We start from the raw sequence: 24,137 nt of genomic DNA, 5'->3' as shown, positions 1-24,137 counted from the left end.
CTCGCTTATACTTTTGGGTGTGAAAAAAAAAAAAGAAAATTCCAGCCAACTTTCGGAATAGCTGGAGAAACTGTGAGAGCTTGAAAATCTTGAAAGAAAAAACAAAAAAAAAAAAAAATAAATAACAAGAGGAAGATGAAGAAAGAAAAACCAGTTTATGATCCATATAGCGTATAAAAATTACTTAGCCAACTATAAATACCGGTACCACTTTAACTCGGGAGCGAGCTTGAAAACCATTAAAAAGCGCAACGATTCGCAGACTGTTCTCCGGCTGTTTACTCACGGTTTTATAAAGAGAAGTAGGTACAACCTACTCGAGGATTATTTCTGCAACGTTATGAAAAAAGTTTTAAAGTGCATTTCGCTGCAGTTGCGGGTCACCGAATCACGGTAAAAACACACACACCTGTGAACAAATTTCTCTCAGCATTTTGTTGATAAAATAAAGAGATTTAACGTTAATTTTGCCTTATACGTTTAACACGCGTTTAAAGATGCGATTTCAAAGCGAGCGTGTGAAAATAACGTCGTATAAATGAAATGTCAAATTTATTTTCCTCCATGCAATCATTCACTTAGTAGTCGAATTGAGCGAAAGAGAAATAAAATCATTGTCGATAAAGTAAAAAATTGAATACAAATTCAGGACGAGGTTAAATACGTACTGTTAATACGCAACGTTTGTAACGTTTACACATTTCACATACGGAAGAAAAAGTGAGCAACAAAGAGACGAACGGAAAGAAAGAGAGAGAGAATAGCGTTTATTAAAAATAGGAACCCCCCTAATAACAACAAAAGTGTATAATAAACGTGAAACTTTCGATGACGAATAGAAGAAAAGGGAACAAGAAAGAAGATAAGAAGACACATTTGAAGATAAAGAGATAGGCAAGAGAGAGATTGGGAGGATCCGGTGTATTATTATTAATAATAATAATAATAGTAATAATAATAATAATAATGATGATGATGATGATAATAATAACAGGGACGATAACTTTTGACGATTTAGGTCATAACTTGTGAATAGTGATCGCGCAGAAGCCCGCAGCAAGGTACTAACGTATGAAAGGAGAGGCGGGAAGAGAATAAAAAAGAGAGGATTGAAGGAGAGAAAAGACAAGAGCGTCAGCGTCCTGATTCTGCAGATATCGCGGTTGCTGCAGCCATATTACACAGAATGGGGAGAAATTTAAAGTGACGGAGTGAGGAACGTTGCGTTACGCGTCGTTTTTCATTCGAAGAAGAAGAAGAAGAAGAATTGAAATTTATACTTCGGATTTTATAAAAATGGTTATAATCTAGATTGATTTTTCGGAAGGAATACGAAATTGGAAAATTCATTCTGAGCTTGAGACTATTTTATATAAATCTTTTGTATGAAAAAAGATAATTTGAAAATATTTTTGATAGTTCCGACAGTATAATAATTGGTTTTCAATACTCGAGGGTAATTATTGCGATGTGATGTAAATTTTTATTATTGGAAATAAATTGATTGAAAAAAATCGTGACAATAGAAGGAATAATTCGTTTCCGATAAACTTACGTTCTACATAAATTGTGAGTTTTTGGGGTGACTGATTAGGAGTCTGAAATCGGACTTGAAAAATTCAAAATGCCGGACGAAAATTTCAAGTACGATCGAACCCGGAGAAAAAACTCTGTCCAGGAGTTTTTGGAGTCGCTGATTACGAATCAAGGACAATTTAGCCAAGATTCACGATAGGGGAATAAAATTTTACCGTAAAACAGGCAAAGCATGTTACAATAAACGTAAGACGAATACGCGAAGCTACGAGACGTATTATAGGTTAGGTTTTCCTTCAGCTCGATAAATCGCGATCTCACCTTGTTACTTCGAGGGTGGATCGTCGTTCTCGGCGGCCGGAAATAGCCAGGGGCAGTTTCCCTTTTTATTAAACACAGGGAAATAACTACGGATCGATCGTTCAGAGTCGAGTGTATAGCTATAAAATAACGTAAAGTGTACGGTGAGTAAAAACCGAGAAGATGGTTTCTTTTCTCAGACGATCTCTGAAGACCTGTGGACTATAAGTTTGAAAACGTGAGAATAGGATTTAAAAAAAAAAAGCAGCAAAGCTTAGAAAAGCAGTAAAATTTCTTTTTCATCAGCTGATTGACTCCGTTGTTCGAAATTTACAGTCAGATTTATTATTCAGTTTCGACTATATAATTGACGATAATATAACATCGCTGGAGGTTTTTTCACCCTTGTTTCGAAACTTTTTATCCACACCCTCGATGCTGGACTTTCGGCCTCTTTTATCGAAATTTTCACACACACACACACATTGACAGACACAGAGTCGACCAGAGTTAGGTGAAGTAATAATAACAACTGGAACAAACACGAAGCAGTTTTGCGGTAAGAAGAGTCTCTTCGGAATGTAAGGGGTCGGAATTAAACGGCCGCAAATTCGTTCCGGTTAATCAAGAAACGACGAGAGAGCAACGACCGAAATTTTTGAGGTGGCCGCAACTTTTGCCTCCCTGCAGCTTTCTGCTTTGCAGGACTTTATAGTGCAATTGTGTTTCAAGTATTTGCCAGCGAATAAAGGACGCGATGCCCGGAGGGGTGGAAAACCTCTTGGTTCGTTCTCTTGAGGAGAGAAGCTTTTAGCCGGTTAGTTGGTGACACTTTTTTTTTCTTCCCACAAAGTTGGCAAGGGCTTCAAGTTCCGAAATTGAAAAGTCCCGGAAGCGCCGTATTCCGATTTTTTTTTTTTTTTTTTTTTGCCGACAAAACTTGAAGCAAAGAAATCATTCTTTGACGAAACATCAAAGTTTCGAATGTTCCGAAACCCGACGTTCAAAGTTCCGAAAGTGCAAAAATGAGAGAATTCAAAAATCTGAAACATTGAAATTTCGAATGATCCAAAATTTTCAGTTCCGTGAATTTCTGGCTTGGTGAAATTTCACAATTTTGATCTTTCTTTGTTTTTGATTTTTCTCATTCTTTACACCCACTAGTCGAGTAAACTACGCTGTCTGAGTATATTTTAATTTTCGGAATTTTATTCTATCGAAACTTTACTTTTCGGAACTTAGCCCTGTCGTAACTTGAATTTCGGAACTTTGAGCCGCCGGCTTTCCGACAATTCGAAACTTTGTGTGATTTCCTTACTTAAACTATCGCCGCCAAATAATTCGAAATTAGTCGCCTTTGATTTAGGTGAAATAAAAACATCTGCATCCAAATTCTAAAAAACTGATTGAAAATTTCGTGGAAAAAGATGTCAGAAATGGATGGGTTGTACTGAAATTTAAAAGGCTAATGACCGTACGTAATTAACGCGCAAATCAATCAACTCCGATGAATAATCCCTTGGGGCCGATGATTTGAACATCAGGTGTAGGAAAAGCGAAATTGAAGAAACGATATTCGTTGGCAGGCTTGAAACGAGCAAGAAATCAGGGAAAATAAATAATGAGAAACCCGAAACTCCAGCCGGGAATTACACCGTCGACAGGTAGAGGTAATCAAGCTCTTCGCACGGGGTTTGGGGGAAAGATTCACCCCCAAGGACTAGCAATGAAACCTCGTTAATCCACCGCTCACGTAGCTCAAACACAACGGGTTAACTCTGCCAAGGTACTCGGATATACGTACGTATATATTCGCCATTCGCCTTTAGGTGGATACCTACAACCGCAACCTTTGCTATAAAGCTCTAGCCTAAGCTGTTGGTTTGAAAAAAGGGACGGGGTTGAAGTTCCTAAATTGAAAGGTCCCGAAAGCGGTAAATTCCGAATTATTTCGTGGCGAAAATTGAAGTAAAGAAATCAAACTTTTGAGAAACCACAAAGTTTCGAATGGTCGGAAAACGGACGGATCAAAGTTCCGAAAATTCAAGTCACCCCGGAAATTAAAATATACTCACACAGCGTAGTTTACTAAACAAGTGGATGTAAAAATATCGAAAAACCAACACAAAAAAAAAAAAAAATTCGAGACTTAAATTTGATGTTTCTTCAAAGTTCGATTTTTTTACTTCAACTTTCGCGGACAAAAAACACGGAATTTGGTGCTCTTGGAACTTTTCAAATTCGGAATGTCAATCTCACCCCGTTTGAAGTTGGTAGCGTCGACGCAACGAAACATCTATTAAATACAAAAGTCAAGTTATCGTTGTTTTATAACTTTTTCTTACCGACAGTAAAAAACTAAAAACTGGTTTGATTTACCAAATACGGCGAAAGAATAACGTTTCATTGATTCAAATGAATTTGGTTTCATTTGGTAAAAAAAATTGTTTATTGTTTTGACAACGCTTTTCGTAAAATTAGATCAAACGACGTTTCGTTGAATCGAAAAAATATTCCAATCGCCATATTTGGTGAATTCAAGAAATTTCGAAATTAAAAAAAATATCACCAGGCGTTGAAATACCTGAAACTTTGCGAATAATCTCCCCCATTTCTCTCTCTCTCTCTCTGCATGTTTGGGTAACATTGCTGCCCTTGCCCAGCTTATAAGCCCCCAGAGATTTGCGACACGCGTAGATACAGCAGGTAAAGTGGGCAAATTTCGCTCATCGTTGAGCCACTCGATCAGGTTACAGATTTGCAAAATCAAAATCGTGTAATCCACAGCAACTCTTTCATTATAAATGCGATTTAATCGCGTTTGTCGACAGATTAATTTATCAGTACACATTTAACGAGATTTTTGTTTCTCAGTTCTTTATTGCTCGTAGGTGAAAAGAATTGATATTTTCGTTTCGTTTTTTTTCCTTTTTTTTTTTTTTTTTTTTTTGAAACACAAATGAATTTTCTACATATGCGAAATCGACTGAAAATAAGGATCGAATTTAAGTTTAAAATTTTTAAAGCGGTACAAAATTAAGTACTCAAGTTTTTCAAAATGTCGAATCGAGTCGAACTCGAAATCTGTTCCTTTTCTTTTTTCTTGTCCGTCTTTTTTGTTTCTCGAGAGATTTTAAAATACGAAAAAACTTTCAACGCGCCGAACCGACAAATATCTTCGTTAGGCGGAGCGTTTGACGAGTACTTTTTGTTTTTCATTCTCTTCGTCCGTAAACTTAAAAAATCAACTCACGCGCTGGCAGAATTTTTTTTACAATCAATAGTAATAAAAGAAAAAACGTTTTGTCCGAGTTTGATGCAACAGAGGCGCGAGTTTATATTGTAGAGGATACCCAATTAAACTCTCGCGGGTTGAATGGCGGACGTGAAATTGCTCGGTCAAATTCTCTAGTTCGGTTTATTACCGCGGTCTAAAGGGAAGAACGTTCGGACAAAGAGAGGAAAAGAGTTCAGAATTTCCTCCGACGGGATACCGAGAATATTCCTTCTCGGTCAAACTGCCGCTGTAAAACCGCAACTGCGGGTACACGGCGGTTCGAGCAATAACCAAAATCGAATTTTACCTATCGACAAAGTTCGCCGGACTGAAAACCCGACGAGGAATAGCGTTTTTTTATTCTTTTTTTTTTTCACAGACTTTATCCTTCTATTCTTTTACGCTTCGCCGCATTAATTTGGCAAAATTTCGAAACAGTAGTTGCGACAATTTAAAAAAAAAAAATGTCTCTCCCACGATTCGTTTCCTCTTTTCTGCTGGTCGTATCGCTTTTTTTTTTTTTTTTTTTTACTCTTTCTTGCGTTAGCGAAAGAAATTCTGTGCTTTAGTTTTTGTCATAGATCGGAAGGAGAAAAAAAAAAAAAAAAATAACAACACCTATCGTCCCAAGTTAGAAATTTTTTTTATCCGAATTAAGATGCAAGCCGTTCAAATGAATTCGACAAAAATAATCTACGTGCACAAGTACGGAGGAAAATTGAAAAATGTTGTGTGCGTGTAATTTTTTTTTTTTTTCCCCCCCTTTCTTCTTCTTTCAAAAACATTTTTCTCTTCAGAAAGTATCGCGTATACAACGTGCCAAGGCCAGAATTTTCCATGGACAAAAAATATCCCTCTCAAAGCCGTCATCAATAAATTAAAAATAAAAATAGAAAATAAAATTAGCTGGAAAATTAGAAATTTTTTTCTCTCTCTCTCTCTCTCTCTCTCAAAGGGCACGGATTGCGCGCAGCCACGTTCACACCGATTATACACATATATCTTTCGAGTGCTCGGATTCTTCGCGCAAGGTCCGACGACGCAAAGAGTGCACTTGAATGCCTCGGTTGGATATTTAGCTGAGCATACTCGAGCCGACACCAACTCGGCGGTCACGAAACTTTCGCAAGCTCTGCGGTTAAAACACCGCGGCATATGAATTACGAACAATTCGTTCACACTTGTCGGTTTACACGGTGAATTATTTCTTTTACCTTCTTTTCGTTACATTTTCCTTGATTCATATGCCATGAATTACAGACAATATCATCGGTAGAAAAATATTTCTAATCGTGTGTACAAAAAGTTTTCGAACATTGGTAAATTATCGGATAAATGTCTGAGAAAGAAAAGAAGAAAAGGGAAAAATTCTACAACGTTGAGAAAAAAATCGCACGGATGAGGTTAGGTTGGGATAAAAAATAAAAAAATAAAAAATTTCGTCCGAAAGGGTGAAAAAAAAAGGGATTCCTTATCTGCGTTATATACGTATATATGTAGTCGGGGTATATATATATGTATATATATATATGTTATCATACATACAGGTCGGTAATGGCCGCATCATTGAATAAGAAGGCGCTTATGCAGCGCGATTTTGTCTGCAGTGTTAGGTAAAGAAATGTAGAACCTCTATATATATACATATATATATATATGTATGCATATATCTCTATAATATAATACGTTAAGGAAGGATAACAGGCACGGGTATTTATATCGAACGGCAAGATTGCAGAATTTGCTCGTATTACCACGAAGTTGTTAAGAAAAATGCACAAAGAGCGAGGGAATGCCGTCCATTTTGATTGTTTTTCCAAAAAAAAAAAAAAGGAAAAAAACCAAAAAACTATCAACACAATTCCCAAAAAATAATTCATAAACCTTCTTCCTTCTAATTTCTCAAAATGTTTTTTTTGTTTTTTTTTCTCGTTCAGGTATATTTTGCAACGTATGTACGAATAATAATAACAATGATAATTGTAATAATAACAATAACGACGGTATCAAGACCTCTTGACTTTTATACCATCTTTGCTCGTTTATTTTTATAATCGCGTGCGGTTTTTTTTTTTTTTTTTCTCCATTCTTCTGCTCTCTTCAATTCTCTCTCCTCTTCGTCGCGTTCGTTTCAACTTTTTGCAAAGTAGTTACAGGTTTACCCGCGTCTAGAAAATCGCGTGTCGGAATCGCGTGACGAGAGTTCTCCTGCGGCAGTAGTCGCGGGTATGACGCGAACCTTGATAAAAAAATAAAAAGAAAAACAACGCGGTAAATACGTTTCGTACGTGCGTGTAAATTCGCTGCGGTGAAGAGTAATAAGCGGATGAGTGAAAAAAAATAAATAAAATAAATAAAAATAAAGTAAACGAAAAATGAGCTGCTGGTTTGAATTTTTTACGACAAAAATTGATCCCACTTCATATTTTTAACGCGGCTTGATCAATCTTCCGTACGCATACATGTACGTGCGTGTGTGTGTATGTATGGGTGATTCGCGCGAAGGTCGAGTCACGTAGAAAAAGACATGTTTACGTATATATATATACGGTATATAATACATATGTGACAATGACATCTAGAATTATATACAAACTTAGGTGGTCCTGAAAATGGACACCGCGATGATTTCCCAGCGGGAAAATTTCTCGCAGACACAGTCAGCCTCTTGAACGGATTTCTTTGCAAAAAGGTTTACGTGTATACAGACGTATAGGGGGCATTCCGTGTGAAATTTTCAACCAATGTGCCTCACTCTTTTCGATTTTCATAATTTTTTACTGATATGATGATGCGACCGAGCCAAAAGGGACTCGGAATTTTTTTTCACATTTTTTCTCAAGCCGGAAAATGAAATATCGAAAAATTGAAAAATCAATTTCGAAAACGCCATTATTTTGTGATCTGAAAAAATTCACACGTGATTCTGCAGACCATTTTATACGTATAAAAATATATCCAGGTACGTAAAAGATATAAAAAGAGCAAAACGAATTCCAACATGCAACAAACTAAAAACTTGTGAAAGAAATTAGTAAATATTGAGATCCCATTATCGTGTAGTGCTTAAATATCATATTTTAAATCAGAAAATCAGTAAGAATTTATGAAAATGGCGTTTTTCGAATTGATTTTTAAATTGTTTCAAATTTCACGAGTGGCTAAAAAAAGTCCGACAAAATTCCGAGACCCTTTTGAATCGGTAGCCAACATCGTACTAAAAAATGTTCAAACTCGAAAAGAGTTGAGGTACACAGGTTACAAATTTGACTTGGAATGCCCCATACATACATATATATAAGCTCGCCTCGAAGTCTGCACTTTTATTTATAGATAGAGCTATAGCTTTTATGCGGATGACTCCGGCTGCATAATTTTAAACTTTTCCTACGCTGCAGACAAGAAAATTTTTACCCTGGACAACGACTCGGTTCGACTGTTGTGATTATTATATATTATACAAGCGAACGGATCGATATTACGCTATTTGGTATTTGTTCGGAGTTTTCATAGTTCGCCGATATTCGATCATGCGAATAAACATAAGTCTTTTTTATCGAGCAGAGGAAACCCGGGCAATTATTGATACAACAACTACGACGACGTGAAAGAAGTTTTTGCTTACCCTCGACGTGAATGGAAAAGAAAAAAATAAGATACCGATAAAATTCGAGTTCTTTTTTTTATACCGCGAGATAAAAAAAATAAAAAAATCCGCAATCACTGCTGAGATTGAAATATTTCAAAGGCACCGATGCGCGGTTGAAACGAATAGAGCTGGAGGAAAAATGGAAAAAGGAAACTAAACGATTTTCGAAATGAGAAAAAGGAGTAGCAAAAAGAAAAAAAAAAGAAAAAAAGAAAAAAAATGCAAAAAAAAGTCCACAAGGCTCGGACGCTTTGGGAATTAAGAAATACCACCGTGGCTCCTGTATCCTCGATCCTTTGCGACGTCGTTCATCCGCGAGCATCCAATTTCTGTTTTCATCTAGTCGTGTGGTTTTACCGCGTCTAAGGACGAGATTACACTCGTCAAACACTGTGTCTATACATGTACATGTACGTCTGTAGATCAGGATGGTCGTTAATTTCCAACGTATAATTCTCACCCACTGAGAAAAATTTCATTTGTTACGGTAACTGGAAAAATTGTTCGATTCATCGATATTTCGGTCGGAAAACAGGGAAACATAGATTTCGACAGAAAAATGTATTTGACGGTGTTCTTATCACGTTGAAACTTCGAACAGACTGATTTTGTTTTACATAAAATTCCCATCTATGGTATAAACGTTAAAACATATGACACGTCATTGATAGGTTTGTAAATAATCGCGGCAAAGTAAATAAAAAATAAAAAAAAAATAAAAACGCGGCGCGGTCGTTTGTAAAACGATTTTTATTTGTCTAGTTGATTTCGACACTCTTTCCAACTTCGAGACAAGAGAAAATGTTTTTTCTTTTTTTTTTTCAGTCTTCGAGTAAGCAAAAAGTCAGATTAATTAAACACTAGTTCTATTCTTTCTTATTCGATAATTGCGACATTTTTCAAAACAATTTCGGCACCGTTTTTACACTCTCTTTTCGACATTATACATCGATTTCAGGAGTTTAGAAGAATGTGTTGAAAATTAACGACCACCCGATATATGTATAAAATACATGGACTATTGAAAACTACACGAATCACTGAAACTGATTGAAAATACGATTGCGAAAAGAAAAGAAAAGAAAAAAAAAAAAACACGTTCGAGAAAGATGAATGAAAAAAAAAAAAAAAAAACGAAAAAAAAGATTCTCTGCGACTTGAGAAACGATCTGACCGTGAATATCAATTCGTTGTGTAATTTTACGGTATTGTGGGATGCGGATTCCGTTTATTATAAAACGACGAGGCATTTGAAACTCGACTAATTGTAAGTGTGGCGAGATTGCGGATGCAGGCGCGTCCCTTGATGCACGGCTCCTCTTTGTCTTGGGATCCCAGATAGAATCTGCATCCAAAACCTGGATCTACATCTCTGCGCGTCTCGGTGATGATGCGATGCTGAAATTCAACCGACGGCAGACTTCGTTTCATCTCGCCGTAAGCACTCCTGGATAATTGCAAAAGCGCGCGCGAGCAAGAGAGAGAGAGAGAGACAGAGAGACAGAGAGAGAGAGAGAGAGAAGCACCCTTTTCGGTGGGGGGGGGTAAATATTTTTAGAAACAAACGACGACGAAATTTGACTCGCGATATCGAATTTTCAAAAAAACACGCGGTATTCAAAATGTGAATTATTCAGCCGGAATGGGTGCATAAAAAAGTAAAAATTTACAAGTCTAAACTAAAGAAATTAAAAACGTCTCTCAGTGGAAGGTAAAATTTATATGAAGAGAGTTAAAATATATTCCGAATAATCGTAATTCTGTATTTTGTTTTGTTGTTTCTTTTTTATTTTTGTTTTTTTTTTTTTTTTTTTTCACGCCATTTGACTTTTCTACGATTCAAATTCATTCGCTTTAAAATTTTACGATAAAACCGCAATTTTTTATATTTTATTTGATTATAAATTCGCAATTGCAATAACTGTCGTAATTCATTCCATATGCAAAATGGAAATTTATCTTCCAACGAATATATAGAGGGTCGCAAATTTTCTCACGTTGTTATATAACGTTAATAATTATCCTTGGATTAAGTTCGTTGAATCTCCTGCGGTATGAAAAGATCCTCGAAATTCAGTATCAGGATGATCACGACGGTGTTATTTCACCGTAATTCGTATCTTGCATTTTACATTTGCGTCAGAAGTTGATATAATACGCTGAAAATCGGGAGAATTTAAGCTTTTAATTATTCAGTATACGCATATATAAAGAGTGGAAAAGCTTCCCGGAGTAATCCGTAATGAACCTACATCGTACATATATATGTACGTAATACATACTCGCTCTAATCTTCGTTTCAAAGAGAGCTGACATCGAGTTCTAAAATCACCGCCTCAAACTCGTAAGCACGTTTAATTAAATTCAGGCTCGCAAGATCGAGCGAAACGACACGATGTAAAATAAAAGTGGAGAAACCTTTTTCAACGCCAACTTCACGAGTTAAATATTTTTTAATTACAGCTGATCCACTTTTTACCCCTTTTTTTGGAAATTTTTTAATCCAAATCAGACGCAACGAAACAGAAGAATAAAAAAAAGAAGGAATTTTCCATAAAAAAAATAAACATAAAACAAAGAATTTCGTCGGGCGGGAAAGTAAGAGAACGTGTAAAAGCAAGGAAAAGCAAGGAATACAGATGAAAGTCAACGAAGAAGACGAAGGGAGGGATCGAGATTTATATGCATTATATCGAAGTGCGCGATATTCCCCAAAGAGCGTGCGGTCAAGAAATTTCCGCAACGCTTCGACGTCTCGAGAAAGGTGGAGAGGAAGAAAATTGAGAGGAAGAAAGAGAAGAAGAAGAAGTGGGAGGAGGATGAGGACGAGGTCCTTCGGCGAGACGCGAGGATTACAGAAATCCCCGGAGGACGAGGCGGACAGAGACAAAGATGGAGAGACAAGACGATCGTATAAGAAGGTCGGTGAATACAGGAGTCGTGAATTTTCCCTTGGAATTTCGTTACAAGCATGGATAAAGAGAGCTGCAGGCATCGAGGCGTACGAAAATTACGACCTCTGCCCGGATGAATTACAAACGGGAGGAATGAATTCAAGTTCTACGTAGCGCGGCGAACATTGAGAATAAAAAAAAACAATAAACAAATAAATGAACAACTATCAAATTGTTGTCGGAATATTACAGCTACATTTTTTATCACAATTTACGCTCTCGGATAATATTAGAAACGATGAAAGTTTCTACTGCTACAAATTTTTACAGAAATTTAAACATTTCGCATTGTTTCGTTTCAAATTTTCAAATTGTAAGCTTGCGTGGTTTCTCGTAAGAGAGAGAAAATAAATAAATAAACAAATAAATAAAACTTGCAGATTTTCGTGAAAGATTTTTATCTTTTCGGTAAAAAAAAAAAAGAATTTTTATGGTAGATATAAATTCGTTTAGGGTTCCAAATTCAAACTGTGTATTTCTTTGCCTTGTCAAAAAAAAAAAAAAAAAAAAAGGGAAAAACGACAATCATTACAAATCATTGATTTACATTTTACAAGGCGATTTTTTATTTAATTTTTTTTCCTTCCCATTCGTTCGTACCGCAATCTCGTTGTATACTTAACGACGAGCTTGCGAACAGCGAAGTAAAATATATATAAGGTAATACACCTAATGTTGCAACGCGGAGTTTTCTTTCCTCTAATTCCCCACAGCTCCTGAGTTATATTACCTCGTATTTTTGCCAAGTCGGTAGTTTTCGCGCACCGAGGCAAGATTCAGGGATCAGTCAAAATTTATGTCGCAAACTTCTCCGAGTTATTTTTTCGTCCTCCGACTCCTCCTTCTTCCTTCAAACCGAATAAACGTGTCGGAGAAAAATCTTTCAAAGAAGAGGCATGAAAAAAAAAAAAAAAAAAAAGAAAAGCTCTCATTCCCTTAAAAGTTTTCCAAAATTTTCTTTACCCCTGCGGTGAAAAAATCAGCCGATTGAACGAACGTAAAATATTCGTTCCCGTCGCTTAAAGTTACATGAGAAGAAAAAGAAAAAAAAAAACGTCAAGGGACAATAATCCGCTAATTGGGGGATGAAATTTCTTGAAAACTTTAAAATATGAAAGCTTGTCGATATCTTCAGAAGCTCCGACGCTGCTTCGTTGAAATAGCTTCGGGTTTTGCACGGCGGTTGGTTATTAAAAATGCCTGAATGAAAAGTCTCGTTTTATCCGTCTATACCTACATTATATAAAATAATCGAAGATAAACACGAATATAATAGATTTTATGTACACACCTATATAATAATAAATTTTAATTAATCAATTAGTCGCTACTTTGATGTCGTCCTATATTTATGACATGAATTTTCTTTGCCTTGTTGTTTTAATACAATACCGATAATTATTATACGTATAAATGTCACCGTGCAGAAACGATTTCAGTAAAAATTTTTACATGGAAATATATTGCAAGATTGTCTTACGATAATTCGGATGGATAAGAAGCTTGTTTTTTTATCCGTAGCTGGTTTTAAATCCACAAGATCGAAAGCCACGAAACGCATTTTTTCTAAGTTCTGAATTCAATTTCTAAGATTCAAATCACGAACCTCGATACACTCGGAATTTTTCTTTCAGCCACGGTTACAGTTTTGAAAATTTTAAAAAAGCTCCTTTACAAAATCACTTTAAATACTTGAAACAATTCAGGAGTTCGATGAAAACAAAATCTATAAAAATTCAGAACAGGTACTTTATCAGAGTTAGTAAGATCATATTTACGAATCTTTGTCAAGTTTCATGCAATTAAAATACACGTCAAGTCTGCAGAGTCACACGCGTGTCTGGCATAGAACCGCAAGGGAGCTACGATCAAAGCAGATGATCGTAAATTAGCCCTCGGTAGCAAAGTGCACGGTTTATCTATCCGAGTGGTGTTGAGATCCCGAGGGATGAAGCCTCGCCGTTCTACCGGCGTACAGGGACGTCGTATACAACGACACGTACGTGTACGTAATACATGTGCGTCTGCATGCGTGTATCTAAGCCGAGAAAAATTTCATTTGTTACAGTAATTTAACTAGAAAAATTGAGTAAAACAGGTATCGTTTAAAAAAAACTATTCGAATATTGTTGGAATTAGTTAAAAAAAAGGGGTTTCATTTTTATCGCGCATTTCCAACCCATCGCGATGAAAACGGTGCAGCAACCTCAACTGCATTCTTATCCGTATATATATATATATATACAGATATATATATACATAGCGTCGTATGCAAGGCTTAAAAGCGCGAAGCGTCGGAAGGCGTATTAATTGAAGGACCATATAAGCTGAAGGAGCGGTGCACACGAGGTGCATAAACAGTGTGCAGCCGCTGCAGAAATGCCCCGTAATAATGCAATCTATAATACTCAAGATCCGCTGCGCAGCCTCTTTTTTCATCCCTTATTTTTTCTCATTCTTCTTCCTCTTTTTATCGAGGGTTAACCCTCGAGCTCGGCACGCGTTTCATTTAATCTTGCATTCTACTGGCATTTTCTTACTTCCTATCATTCGTAACGCATATTTACCTAAGAGATAAAGAAAAGTAATCGGCTAGTAGAAAATTTCGTTTTACTGGGAAATGAACTTCATATTCCAGGTATTAACTATATTATAATGTTCGTGGATTTTAGGAACGCAAAGCCAAGAATTTGTATAATTAAATATCGCGGAAAATAGCGCGGATAGTTGCGAGTGAGCAGTTTTAGTTCGCAAAATGAGAAACATAAAAAAAAAAAGAAAAAGATTGTACGATGATCGGGATAAAGTTTATAAGATAAGCTTGTACTGGCAAAAATTTGGTTAGTTTGCGATTTCCGTACATAGGAGGTAAAGTATCCAAGCGACATTTAAAATATGCCTGAAATATGTAAAGAGGGAAATAATAATAACAGCGTGAAATTTGAATAAAATTAATTGTTCTGTTATCCATTCGACGACTTCGAACAGAGTCTGTAGATTTGTCTAGTTGTAAACGCGATTTTTACCTGAACAGTTTTTCCACGATGAGCAATGAATGATTTAAACGTAATAAAAGTAACGAAAGAAATAAAAAGGGAAGAAAATAAGAAAAAAACAAAAGCAGAGAGAATCTAGAAAAGCTGTAACTGAACAACATTTCCGAAAGATTTTTTTCGTCAATCATTTTTACCGCAGATAATAACAATCAGGAATTTCCCGAATGACGTAAAACGAGACGCGGAGGCTGCACAAAAGTTTAACCAAAAGAGGGTAAAACGGGGTTGATTAGAGGCGAGACTCTCGAGTGCTGCAGGATTTGCTCAAGAACTTGTCACACCCGAGAACCTTCATTTGCCGAAAATGATGCCACGAGATCCGAGGAGGGTTGTTACGTACGTACGTAGGGATACGTAACACAACACAGGAAGCGACGAGAATCGCGGAAACGAGTTTATGTTGAACCGAAGGACGGTGAGGAGGGGGAGGAATAACGAAGAGAATTGCGGCGAGGAGTATAATCTGGCGGAAAGAGAAAAGATTCGAGAGGGAGGGAGGGAGGGGGAATAAAACGCACGAAAAGCCTGCAAGCTCGCCTCCCTAAACTTTTTTCACCCCCCACTCACCCCTGATTCGAGAATTTTTGGGATCAAAGCGACGAAACACGAAACGGGGTTGCGGCCGGTTGAAATGAAGAAAGAGAGTCAATAACCAGAAGGAGGGGAAGAAAAAAAGAAAAGCTTATTGGTGCGTAACGCGATGAGGATTTAGGTGAATCCTTTCGGGTTGACTGAAGGAAAGTTAAACAGGTTGTGTAATATAGATGATGATAAAAAAAATTTTTCTTTGCTCACGGATTGAAATTTGAATATTGATTATTCCACTTTCAATTGGCAAGAGTTATAAATAACGATGAACGAGGATTGTTTTCATTTTTCGGAAACATCATGCATTTTTTTTCTTTTTTTTTTTTTATCAATTGTTACGGTTTGTTTAAGATTATGTCTTTGCGAGAGGAAATTCCTCTACAATTATCAAAAATTATCTTGTTAATACACAGTCTATAATTTTGCTGAATTAATGTTATGGTGTTGATTTAAAGCTGATGTTTAACCCTTTTTTTTTTTTTTTTGTCACACGTTATTATGCTGAGTCAACTTTTATGAAGAGATAGTATTTCATAGTTTTTGTGGTTTCACTGATTACGAATCTGAAATCTGGTTTAAAAAATTCAAAATAGCTGATCCAATATGGCGGACAAAAATTTCAAATTTGATAGAATACGGTCAAAAAATTCTATGCAAGGGTTTTCAGGGTCGTCGATTGGATTCGACATACTGAATTTTCGAAATCTGATTTCAGTTTCGTAATCAGCGACCCTAAAAACCCCCGGACGGTGTTTTTTCTCCGGATTCGATCGAATTTGAAATTTTTGTCCGTCATATTAGATCCGCCATCTTGAATTTTTCAAATACGATTTTAGATTCGTAATCAGCCTCTCATATACTTTGAATACCGGGTTCCACATTAATCGTCACACGCATGCATGATTATTTATTGGCATTACGTCCGTTTTACGTCAATCGTCTTTCGACAGGCTGAATAAAAAATCATCCAATCAAACCGAAGCGCAATATTTTAATACGCATAAATTACCGTATCAAATAATTTCTCGCGTTCCATTTCTTCAGAGTAACAACTCAAAGGTTGGGATATAATTTTCTAGCGTCGGTTCTCGGCACTGTTAAAAGGATGATATAATTTCTGCCTGATTAATCAACGAATGACTTCTTCTTATTAGAAAAATTACAAAACTCGAAAGGGAAATCAACTCACACACCTAATTCACGAATCTGTTCTTCAGGCATAAAAACAGTCTTATTCATCGTCAAACAATTTTTTTCACTGTTCTACCGTGAACCAAATTTCTTGAGATAAGAAAAAACATGAGAAAGAGATTTGTAGCGAGTGTCCTGGATGCGTACACGTGTAGACACGTATAACACGAACATATTATACCGGGACAATCTCTTGAAACTTGAAAACCAACCGCGCGTGCGCCGAATAATTGAATCTCATTGGTCGGCGAAATATTCCCGCAGCGATATTCTTGTCCGCGATACAGGCGTGCCAACCTACGCAAAACGTGTACGTTTGAATTTTCAAAGAGCGTAAGCGTTAAATTCCGACCGTTCTTTGAAGAATCGACTTTCCGACCCGACAACAAAACGCTTCCCAAACCTTTCCGAGTCGCTGCCTCGATTATTTGAGATTCTAACCTCGAAAATTCGTGTCAACCACATCGAAGGCAGAAACAGTTTGGCAGGCGAAAACTCGGGATGGCAAGCCTGCGCGAAGAGCCGATAAAACTCGCGCATGCGCGGTTGATTTTCAAGTATCAAGAGATTGTCTCGGTATATATTTGTACGATACTTACGCGCGTTTGGCAAACAAGACCGTGACACTCTGGTCGGGTAAACAAAAGGCGAGAAAATTAAAGCCTTCGAGTAAAGGGCGTGAGAGAGAATAGCAGTCGTGTGTTAACGTACGACACGCAACATACGTCGCATATATGCGTAACAACAAACCCGAAGGGAGTCTAACCGAGAGCGAAAGATCAAACGGAAATGTTTGCATCTGCGGTGGGAAGGAAAGAGGAGACGGAAATCGTCACGGAATTATGTGTACGCGTATATCTGTGTAGGTGTATCATACGCGTTTTGGGTAACAATTAAAACCCTCCTCCCCCGCCCCTGTAAATCAAGAAGCCCTTGCGCTTTCAACATTTCGACACCCACGCAAATGTTCTGGTTCTACGTTTGTTCTCGATATTCGCGTTATTAGGCTGCTCGGGTTTCCTTAATGGGAGAAATTTTGCGTGTAACAATTGTGGGGTGATTGGAGGAGAATTTTTGCGGGTTTTCTGCTTTTGTCGTTTACGTGGGAAGATACCGACGGTGGAAAGGAGTGCAGAAATAAAAGAGAGGAATTCGAAGAGATGAAAGGGAAGAGATGTTGAAATAAAATTATTCGATCTCTCAATGTTGTAAGAGTTACAAATTTTTGCGAATTTTGGATCGGAATAAAGGCTCGTGGTTGTTGTAAATGGCTGGAAACTTACGCGGGTGATATTTGTAGTCGAAAATTGTTGTACGATAGAAAAAGTTGAATACAGATGATTCTATGTGAGTATTCAGTTGATGAATATCGAGCTTAATTTGCAGATTTGCAATTCAATAAAATCGTGAAACTTAACAATTCATTTCGGGCGGGGTTCAAATTTCCGATTTGAAATGTCCCGAAAGCGCGAAATTCCGAAATTTTTGTTGGTGACAATCAAGGTAAAGAAATCAAACTTTGAGGAAATATGAAAGTTTTCAATGGTCCGAAACCCGACGCTCAAAGTTTCGTAAGTGCAAAAGTTGGAAAATTAAAAAATCTGAATTTTGCTCTATCGTTACTTGAATTTTCGGAACTTTGAGCCGCCGGCTTTCCGACCAATCGAAACTTTGTTGTTTCTCCAAAGTTTAATTTCTTTGCTTCAACTTCAACCAGCAAATAATTCGGAATTAAGCGCTTTCGAAACTTTTCAAATTCGGAACTTCAACCCCGTCCCCTTAATTTATTTTTCCGCTTATAATTCCATCTTTTTTTTTATTCAGACAAGAAACCGAATCCGTTTACTTTCACTCCCGACTTCGTGCATTAATTGAGATGGCAAATAATTTACCTGTAGATACAGCCATGCATACAATATTGTAGAGTGATGGGAATGCCAATAATTGCTGCAATGATCAAGGACTCACCGCCAACGTTGGAAAATGGAGAGAGCGTTCGTTACATTATTAAATTACACACAATTTTTTTAATATCCGGAACAGTGAGCAAACCTGTTAACGGCTCGCGGTTGTAGTTTAACATGGTCAACGATTAAAAAAACTTGCGAGTATTTCTCTCTGAATTTTGCGACTGCTTGTTAACGCCTTTGAAAGAAGTACGAGCACGTATATTTTTACCTTTAAATAATGTATAACAGAAAAGCCATCGAATTGGGATCGACTATACGTTTCGCGCGTTGGAAAAATTTTTTAGGCTGAATTTTCCAACAAGAATCATAACAGCAATGTTTTTTTCTCTTTTCTCTATTTTTTTCTAACAATTTCTACAGTAACTTTTTTAATCGTCAAGGAAATTTTAATCGGCCAAAAATCGACATAATTTTACTATTATTAAATGAGTATTTATCAGATTATTAAGATACAGTAAGCTGTAAAGTTCAAAATTCACTGTAAAACTTTTTTTTCCGTTACGTTGACGTGGTTAATCATTTAATTTCTCAACATTTCAACGATATATAATAATTTTTTAAACAATCTAAAATAAAGCATCGACGTATTGTATACATATATACTTTAAGCTTTTGTTTATAAATTACAATATTGTCTAATTTTGTACTTTCGAAGCTTGCTAACGTAACAATCCGACAAATATACTCAAAGTACGATTTTATCACAACAAAATTAACAAATATATAGATTCTTATCCGATCAATTTCCTCAACTTCGCAATATTACATTACAGTGTAAAAATTTTCACCCTGAAATCAGGTTAAACAATCCGCAAAAAATTTTTCTCCGCGATACTTATCATCGCAATGAAAAGGGAAGAGTGTACAAATTTTTGCCATCATTTTGAAAACGGCCGAGTGAAAAAATCTGAAATCGATCAGACTTGGCAGCAAAATGAAAAGGTTAATTAGAATTAAACTTTTACCACAAATTATAATTCTCTGCAATGCTTAATCTCTACATATTATTATTATTATTATTATTATGCCTACAAGAATCACAACTTCTACATGGTTAAATTTTTTTTATTATTATTTTGGGTTGGGTATAGAACGAATATTTTATCTGGAAATACGATCATACAACTGTGAAGCTTATTGACATCCCCTATCGAATATCCGATAATCCGATTGAAACCTCCAGCCGAGAAACCGGATCGCTTTTCTGATCGGCGTCTGGTTCTACATTAACACCAAACGGCTAATAAATTCATAGCGAAATTGCAGCCTCACCGACTAATCGATGAATTTTTTATCCGCCGATTTAAACGTTTTATATTATATTTAAGCCGGATTTTCGACGGACGATCTCTGCCCGTAAGAATTACACCATAAACACATTATTGTTTACCAACCTACCGGCCGATATTTTTACCTATAAAACCAAATGCGTAGAAGAGTAAGCGCCGAGAGTTTTACTCCGCAATAGTTGATATAATACGTATAATAAAGATAAATGAATTCTGGATAAATAATCGTTGATTATTCAAAAGGGTTTACCGAGTCTCGACGGGGGTAAAAAAGTCCTGAAATTATCGCCCCGAGGGATGCATCCGAAGGACTCCCCGGGAGCCACTTTGCTAAATATTTGCATATTCCCCGAGTTCCACGGCTTTGTGCAACATACATATTACATGTGTATATTACATATACGTACATTAAGCGTGTATAATTCGCATTACAGTGAAAAAAACCAACAAAAAACACGGTGACATACAAAAAATATAAAACAAAAAGCAAAGAAGACAATGATAATTTGTCGACATAATTCGATGTTGGGATGAAAATGATTGAAATTATTAATTCTGTACACTGAGGGAAATTTTTAGTTACGGTTACCGCTCGGTCTTCGACTATTTTCATTTTTTACCACAATCGACAAAATATACTTCTAGGTAGAAAATGAAAAGTAATATTTCTCAGTGTACGAGGTTTAACGGTTGAAACATTGTAAACTAATCAATTGCAGTAATTGAGCGTTCACTCACCGTTCATTTTCCACGCCGCCGTTGATTTCACAAGTTTTCCAGGGAAAAAAAAATCCTCCACCTCCTCAAATTCGAACGAAGAGATCCGTCCGTGTTACAGATGGGGAAAATAACTTATCACCACTGAAATCACCAAACGCGTATATTTAGGTACAATTTATACACATGACATACGAAGAAATATATTTAGAAACACGACGAGAAATTTTTGTAATACCGACACTTCGATTAATTATTATTATTATTATTATTATTATTAACAAACTCGCAGAATTTTTTCAAACTCGGAATACGGATCAATCTACAGATTTTCACATCAGCTGACGATGAGTCGGTTGAAATTGCACTTGATATTTTTATTGAATTTTTTTTTTTTTTTTCTTCTTCCTCTCTCTCTTCTTTCCAACTTTTTCCCCTCTTTTATTTTCACGACTCAAAGTGACAACTAGAACAATTCCGCTCGCAATTAGTTCCCCGATTCGTGCTGCTCCGCGTGACGACGAACCGATATTAAAAGTCAAGTGGCTTATTCATCGGATCCTCAAGATTCGGTTTTCTTCGTCTCGAAAGCGTCAAGTTAGGTATAGCTGAATTTTAATTCGGTTATCAACATCAAACCGCGAGTTTTGTAACGTCGAGAAATTTTTATAATTAAACCGAATTTATTTATTGCCAAAAATTATTTACACATTCTGTTTTTTTTTGTTATTTTCAAATCTTTTTTATATCCGAATATCCGCGGTAATTCCTTCGCACATCCTGACACGCGTAACGCAAATTGCAATGAAATAAAGTAATTGGGTTACGTTGAATTTTGAGAAACGGAACGAGGCGAAGAAGAAAAAAAAAAGAAAAAGAAAAAAATAAAACAGGAACGAGAAATAAAGAGGACGAAAATTACGTTTCAAATTTTTTCAACTCATTCCTTTAATTCGATCGTTTGAATCGATGATTTTCTTTTTTTTTTTCTTTTCAATCTCCGGGTGAAATTCGCAAGTCGCGGCGTGATTGAAAACCGTGTGTAAGGAATTTGAAATATTTCGTCAGGTACTCGGTATCTCGTCAACGGTGTTTTGCGAATAGTGTGAAAATTGTGGAAAAAGAGAAAAGTGGGGGAACAAAAAAAAAAAAAAAAAAAAAAAAATCAGGGAAAGAGGCAAAGAGATGAGAAAAGAAAGTGAAGCTCTTCAGACCCTCGTTGACTCGCCGCGACGCGACGGTATTCATTGTACGAGAAAACGTGCGAAAAAGCCAAGGGGTAGAAGAAGTCAAAACTCTGCACGGACGATATACACGCGTACATGTACGATGATGCATACGAATGCCTCACCATATATATATATATATATATATATATGTATATATATACACGTGCACGCACAAGTAGCACGAAAAGGTTGGTAAACGCTGAAGAGTCGTCAGTGGGTTTCATTCTGCCCGGGGATGAAAAAAGCGAAATTTGCTCACTCGAGACGCGAGCGTGGTAAGAAGGAAGAAGTGGACGAGAAAAAAATAAATAAAAATAAAGAAACAAATAATCAAAAGTGGCCCCCGGAAAGAGGAAGAAGAAAATAAAAAAAAAAAAACAGAACATTAGCCTAACGAACGAGTTTATACCGCAAAACTTTCGATATCGTCGAGGAATACGGATGAAAGAAAAACAATATTGCAGCTGTTAAAAGTTTTTAAAGACACAGTAAATCGTGTGCGTAGATTTTACACGTACAAACGTACATGGTACGAGTTAAAATTGTAATTTGAACCGAATATCTCAGCGCAATAGTGTCGACTGCGTGCGTGTGTGTGTGTGTGCGTGAAAGTTGAAGAAAAATAAAAAAAAAATTAATGACGAGTCATGGCCGAAGGAATGAAAAAAAAAAAACAAGATGAAAAGTCGAAAAGGTGCGGGAGAAGAGAAAAAAAAAAAACAAAAACGACACATAGACGGTAAAATCCGCGCACGTGAAAGGTACGGCGAAGATTAACAAAGCGGGACGGACGTTGTCCGACGTTTGGTAAACTAATGAAACGAAAAATCTTCCTCCAATAACGTATGTTCAAATAAATTACGTGATTATTGTTATACCGTTTTCGGGACGGTCGACGAAACGGGAAAGACGCTGTTACGACCTGCAGAAAAGAAGAAGAAGGAGAAGAAGAAGAAGAAGAAGAAGAAGAATTTTGTCCGGACCAAGCGAGTCGTCCCCCCCCCCCCCCCCCCCCGACTCTTTCTCTTTTTCCCTCTCGCCCTCTCTCTCCCTTTCCGCCCGACGTCACTCTCTCTCTCTCTCTCTCTCTCCCTCTCTCTCCCTTCCACTTCCCCCCCCCCCACCCTTGGCCGTATTTTCCTCCGTTCGCCGCCCTCGCAGTTTACCCTGCGTGGGAAAAGTGACCCAGTTTTAAGGGGGTCTCAGGGGGTTGAGAGACTCGCGCGTCGGTCGGCGTTTAGCTTCAAACCGAACACGAACGCGGCGCGGGACGAACTGAGCTCCGAGCTATTCGGCCAGAGCCGGCAACCCCTCCTCTCCCCACCACGACACCCTTCCACCACCGTCATCCCCCACCACTTCATATCGATCACTGCGCAGTCCGCTCGTCCGGCAGCATCCCCCTCAACGAGAAGGGCAAAGCTCCGTTCAACCCCGACCCGTCTTCTTCTTCATCTTCTTCTTCTTCTTCTTCTCCTCCTCCTGCGCCCGTCGACGCCGGTGGATAAACCTAGCCGAATGATCCGCGGACGTCGTCGATCGGCGAATCGGTTTTTTACGCGACGCCGTTTTTTTTTTTTTATTTTTTCTCGTTCTTTAAAGGAAATTGGAACCGATTTTCAAAATTGTGCTAAGCTTGACAATGGAGAGCGAGTATGTAGGGGGGGGGGGGGGGGGGGGGGGGGGGGAGTATCGCGAGAATTTTAACCGACAACCGACGTCTGACGCTCATCGTTTTTTGATTTTGTTGAAAATTTTTTTTACGCAAATTGGTCCAAACTCTGAAAAAGTTACCCCATTTTTTTTTTTTTTTTTTATTCTTTTCTCTCGATTTTCTTATTCAAACCGGTCAGTTATTCGTTGCGAATATTGAGAGCGATTTTGGTGAGGATCCGATTCTGAAATTCTCAACGTTTGCTCGGAAACTGTACTTTCTTTTGCAAAAACGTTTCGATGGCCGGGTTCGCGATGGGTCGATTTTTTTTATTCCTTTTTGTTTTCTATACGTTGTCGTATCAAAAAATTGTCGAAGACTTCTGGCTTTCGATCGAAACATCCCTGCAGACCGGTTTCGTTGCGAAGATGATGGGAAAAAAAAAAAAAAAAAATTTAACTCAAGTCGTCCCGTCTCACGGACTCGGTTTTGAAATGTTTCGAATAGAAAATACGGTTGCTGAAAATTTTTTTCACAGTTTTTGAAGAAAGATCCTTTTCAAAATCACTCTCAATATTTATAAATAATTCACCAGTCGAATAACAGTATGTATATTATACAAGTACACAAACTTCTATATATATATATATATATATAAATGTGTCATGTTCACCGATGTTTATAATGGAAGAAAAAACAAAAAAAAAAAAAAAAAACATTCGCAGAA

The 24,137-nt window shown here is 37.1% G+C and overlaps 1 protein-coding gene across 2 annotated transcripts in view; it reads right to left on the bottom strand.

Moving 5' to 3' along the window:
• The window catches only part of LOC124179404, an 87,269-nt gene extending 64,562 nt beyond the window's left edge, over window positions 1-22,707 (bottom strand). The window contains exons 1-2 of one of the 2 annotated variants that reach the window (XM_046563720.1): window positions 22,619-22,707; window positions 20,549-20,671 (exon numbers count right to left, since the gene is read on the bottom strand). In XM_046563720.1, the coding sequence (XP_046419676.1) occupies window positions 20,549-20,555 (7 nt within the window). In that variant the 5' untranslated portion in view covers window positions 20,556-20,671; window positions 22,619-22,707. The remainder of the gene's footprint in view (window positions 1-20,548; window positions 20,672-22,618) is intronic. The other variant, XM_046563721.1, reaches the window with a different exon arrangement.
• Between the last annotated feature and the right edge of the window lie 1,430 nt (window positions 22,708-24,137).

The sequence above is a fragment of the Neodiprion fabricii genome, chromosome 4 (assembly GCF_021155785.1).
Source record: "Neodiprion fabricii isolate iyNeoFabr1 chromosome 4, iyNeoFabr1.1, whole genome shotgun sequence".
NCBI classification, from domain to species: Eukaryota; Metazoa; Arthropoda; class Insecta; order Hymenoptera; family Diprionidae; genus Neodiprion; species Neodiprion fabricii.
The sequence above is the reverse complement of the archived record's forward strand: the minus strand, read 5'-3'. Positions and strand labels throughout refer to the sequence as shown.